Raw genomic sequence first — 3343 nt, 5'->3', positions numbered from 1 at the left:
GAGTGATCCTTACATTATAAGAGCTGTATTATCCCTTCCCCTGTGTCCCGTATTCCAATTATTATTACCCCTTAGACCCAAATGATGTTTTAAGAAGCACAATAATCGGCGGCGGCATCTAAAATGTTCCCTTTTAACATCACCGTACATAATAGAATCTTAAAGTTGTATTAGTACTGCCAATATCGAAAGAAAGATCAAGACAGACGGAGAATAAATACAAAGTTGTTTCAAGCTTATGAACTTGTGAAGTGCTAGGTGTCTTATATATAACTTCCAATTTATTCGATTAAGTAGAAATACATTTTACATTTCACAACTGAACATATGTCTAGTGATTTTAGCTCTGAAAGAGTTATAACCAAATACCTTATATGAAACCTGTTTTGCGCTTGAAATAATTATATATAATATTATTAATAATATGAATAAATGTGCCTTTTAATAGCTTATTAAACAACATATTTAATAATCCGGAAAGAGCGCTCAAGATGAAGTTAATGCTTACAAAATATTTACCTTCCAATGATATAACGCCGCTAAAAATGATTTTATACGTTACGGTTCATAAAGAAGGCGAATAGCATGCGTAACGCCTATAGAAACTACTTGCACGCGTTAGAACGTTCCGTTTTAGACCCTGGATCCTTGTTTTCATTTGTCTTTAAGACCGAACATGTGGATGTGAAAAGTTATTTGTGTACAAGGCAGAATTTATTAATGATTAACAAATCTATGATCATTATTAATGGGACATACATTTTGAATACAATTGCTCATTCAAAGTTTTTCATCTTATACCCCTAAATGATTACATTGTAAATAGAAATGAAATCGTACGTTATGTCACTATCATAGTATCTGATGTATTTAAGAGACGGCAGGCGCAAATTCTTATAGCTTTGATGTACAGCACAGGCAAAAGCACACAAATCAGTGATGCAATAATATACCTCTAAAATCAATAATATTTAAATTGAATGTCAGTGTCAGCTGAGTAAGGCAAGTGAAATATAAACAACAGTCCAAAAACATAAAATGGTCTATTCACCGGTTAATGAATCAATCAGTCTTCAATACCCCTGACCATAATACAACTAACCACCGTGGTGTGCTGGCGGGGGAGACTGCGTGATGACAGAAGTCATTGTGGGCAGACATCGCTGGATAAGGTCAGCCGCCATCTTGCTCGATGTGCTTTTCCCAGCCTGGAAACACCTGCTGTTGACCACAGTCTGACTGACATCGAAGGCTTTCGCTTGCAACATCGGGAGCTTTCTTGAACCAATAAAGCATTCGCTTATATTCGACAGACTGGTGTTGCAATGATTTACTGAAAGCCTGTAGAGGTCTCGTACCGGCTTCATTACGGACTCAGTCATAGACGGGAGAAATCCAGCATCGCTCATGTCAGGCTGGATGTTCTGAAGGAATGACTTCGTCATGCAGCTGACACTCCGTGGTGACAGCTTTCCTTATCTCAACGCTTGCGTTTGCAGGTATTGATCCGACAGACAAGACGGGCTCTCCGGTTGCGTATGTCAAGCGATGCAGATAGCTAACCAGCTTATGTACAGCGACAGCGATTGGTTCAGCAAACAATGCGCCTCTCCAGGTAACAAGTGAAAACTTGCGATCAACATGTGAAGGAATGGTGTTGGACAGCACACTGACTCCAGCTACGACAAAATCGGAATAATCTATAGCGGTGTATTGGTCATTGTCGTCTGTGTGGAATTGCGTTAATACAACCCTGTTAATATCGTATAGCAACACTGGCCCTTCGCCCGACTGGCAGAGACTTGTTCTATATCCCGTGATCGTGAGATCAGGTATTTGTTCTGGGAGCGAACAAAGTTGCGGTCTTGCTTCCTGAAATAATGTCAACGGAAAGATGCATTAGAACTAAACCATATGAAAGCCAAATTAAATACACAATACAAACATATAAAAAAACATATTAGTTGTATGCTCATCAAAATCTCCTGCGTTAAATCATGCTTATATATTTGACTGACGCGAAATGAAATCAATTTACTTCAACAACGCTCTGGATGTACAGAGTTTTTCTCTTCCGTTTCAGACTCTCCAGAACCGGTAAGGCCGAGTTAAAGCTGAGGAACGACATATGGTCGCTATCTTTCTGTGCGTTCTGAGGCATCGCTTACCTGAAATCTAAAGTCATAACGAAAGTTTCTTCACCACATGCTTTACATTTTCAGTAGTTCCAACCAAAGAGTTTGTGTGGCGGCATAATAGTATGTATGTGCATGATAATAATTAATTAACAAAGGAGTTATTTCATAATTGAGTTTAAGTTTTAGCGAAACCAATGCAACTGTGTACAGAATACTCATGCGATCTTAGAATTAGTATGGCAGTAACTTTTGAATTACGCGAAAGTCTCAAAACTACGAGTCGAATACAACTAATCCGCATAATTGTGTTAACAGCGTACTTAAATATACCCCATTTTAAAATAGCTTTCCTATTTTTAGTATGGAAAAACCCAACATTGTCATTTAAGAAATCCCAAATAATCGATTATCAGTTATGCTCAACAAATCTACCCTGCTGCTGTTTGATCAAGGTGAAACTGAAGCTACGCCGTTTGATATATTAATATAATAATGTTCATATGCAGTATTCTAAAGCTGTTTTACAGAAATGTGTATTTATCTACCGTATTGTCGTGCATTTCAATTCAACGCATCACCAATTCGTTACTTGTCGATATTTGACCAAACATTAAATTATACATAACCAGCGTCATACGAAAATGCGGCCAGCGTAACAAGAGCTGTCCGCTATAAAGTCGCGCTATAAAGTCCCGCAAGGTTTCGTGGTCTCATTAGCTGTCAGTTTAGATCCTGACAGGCTGGAGTTACGCTGGTCGAATGTAGCACAAAACCCTTTTTGGCATGATGCGGCTGATATGCGAATGTCTCCTACGTTTAAACAAATATGACCGTATTGTTTACCAACAATTTAGATGCTTAATAATGTCATTTTTATAAACACAAATATGCTTAAGACACGATCTTAATATACGTGTCAATAGAAAGCTGTAGTTCATTTAATTATGAATAAATTATACTTCATTTGTACGATGATACATATATTTATTTTTCATGATACATGTTATGAATACACAATGTTGTGTAAAACAATCAAGTATGAAAACGGGCTCTTACCTGTTCGTCCTGTTAAGACTCTTTAACTATGCGTCTATGTCAAAGTGTTCCAGAAACCGATTTGCGTCTTAATATTTCTATATTTAGTTATAGGAAATCCGATTTTTTATTACAAAGAACATGTTTAGCGATTGGTTTTTTATTGATGG

At 37.3% G+C, this 3343-nt stretch overlaps 1 protein-coding gene across 4 annotated transcripts; it reads right to left on the bottom strand.

The window, feature by feature from the left end:
* Window positions 1-261: 261 nt before the first annotated feature.
* LOC127876001 (uncharacterized) lies at window positions 262-3343 on the bottom strand. Of its 4 annotated transcripts, none has more exons than XM_052420821.1 (4): window positions 3195-3287; window positions 2776-2948; window positions 2039-2175; window positions 262-1872 (listed from the first exon to the last, which is right to left on the bottom strand). In XM_052420821.1, exons 3-4 carry the CDS (start codon window positions 2159-2161, stop codon window positions 1411-1413), a joined length of 585 nt encoding a protein of 194 aa, XP_052276781.1. In that variant the 5' UTR covers window positions 2162-2175; window positions 2776-2948; window positions 3195-3287; the 3' UTR covers window positions 262-1410. The 4 variants fall into 4 exon arrangements, with proteins under 4 accessions (XP_052276781.1, XP_052276783.1, XP_052276782.1 ...); XM_052420823.1 differs by having other exon boundaries at window positions 2039-2168; XM_052420822.1 differs by lacking the exon at window positions 2776-2948 and having other exon boundaries at window positions 2039-2168; window positions 3195-3343.

This window comes from Dreissena polymorpha, chromosome 4 (genome assembly GCF_020536995.1).
Source record: "Dreissena polymorpha isolate Duluth1 chromosome 4, UMN_Dpol_1.0, whole genome shotgun sequence".
NCBI lineage: Eukaryota > Metazoa > Mollusca > Bivalvia > Myida > Dreissenidae > Dreissena > Dreissena polymorpha.
Note: the sequence above shows the minus strand (reverse complement) of the source record. Positions and strands in the feature narration are given on the sequence as shown.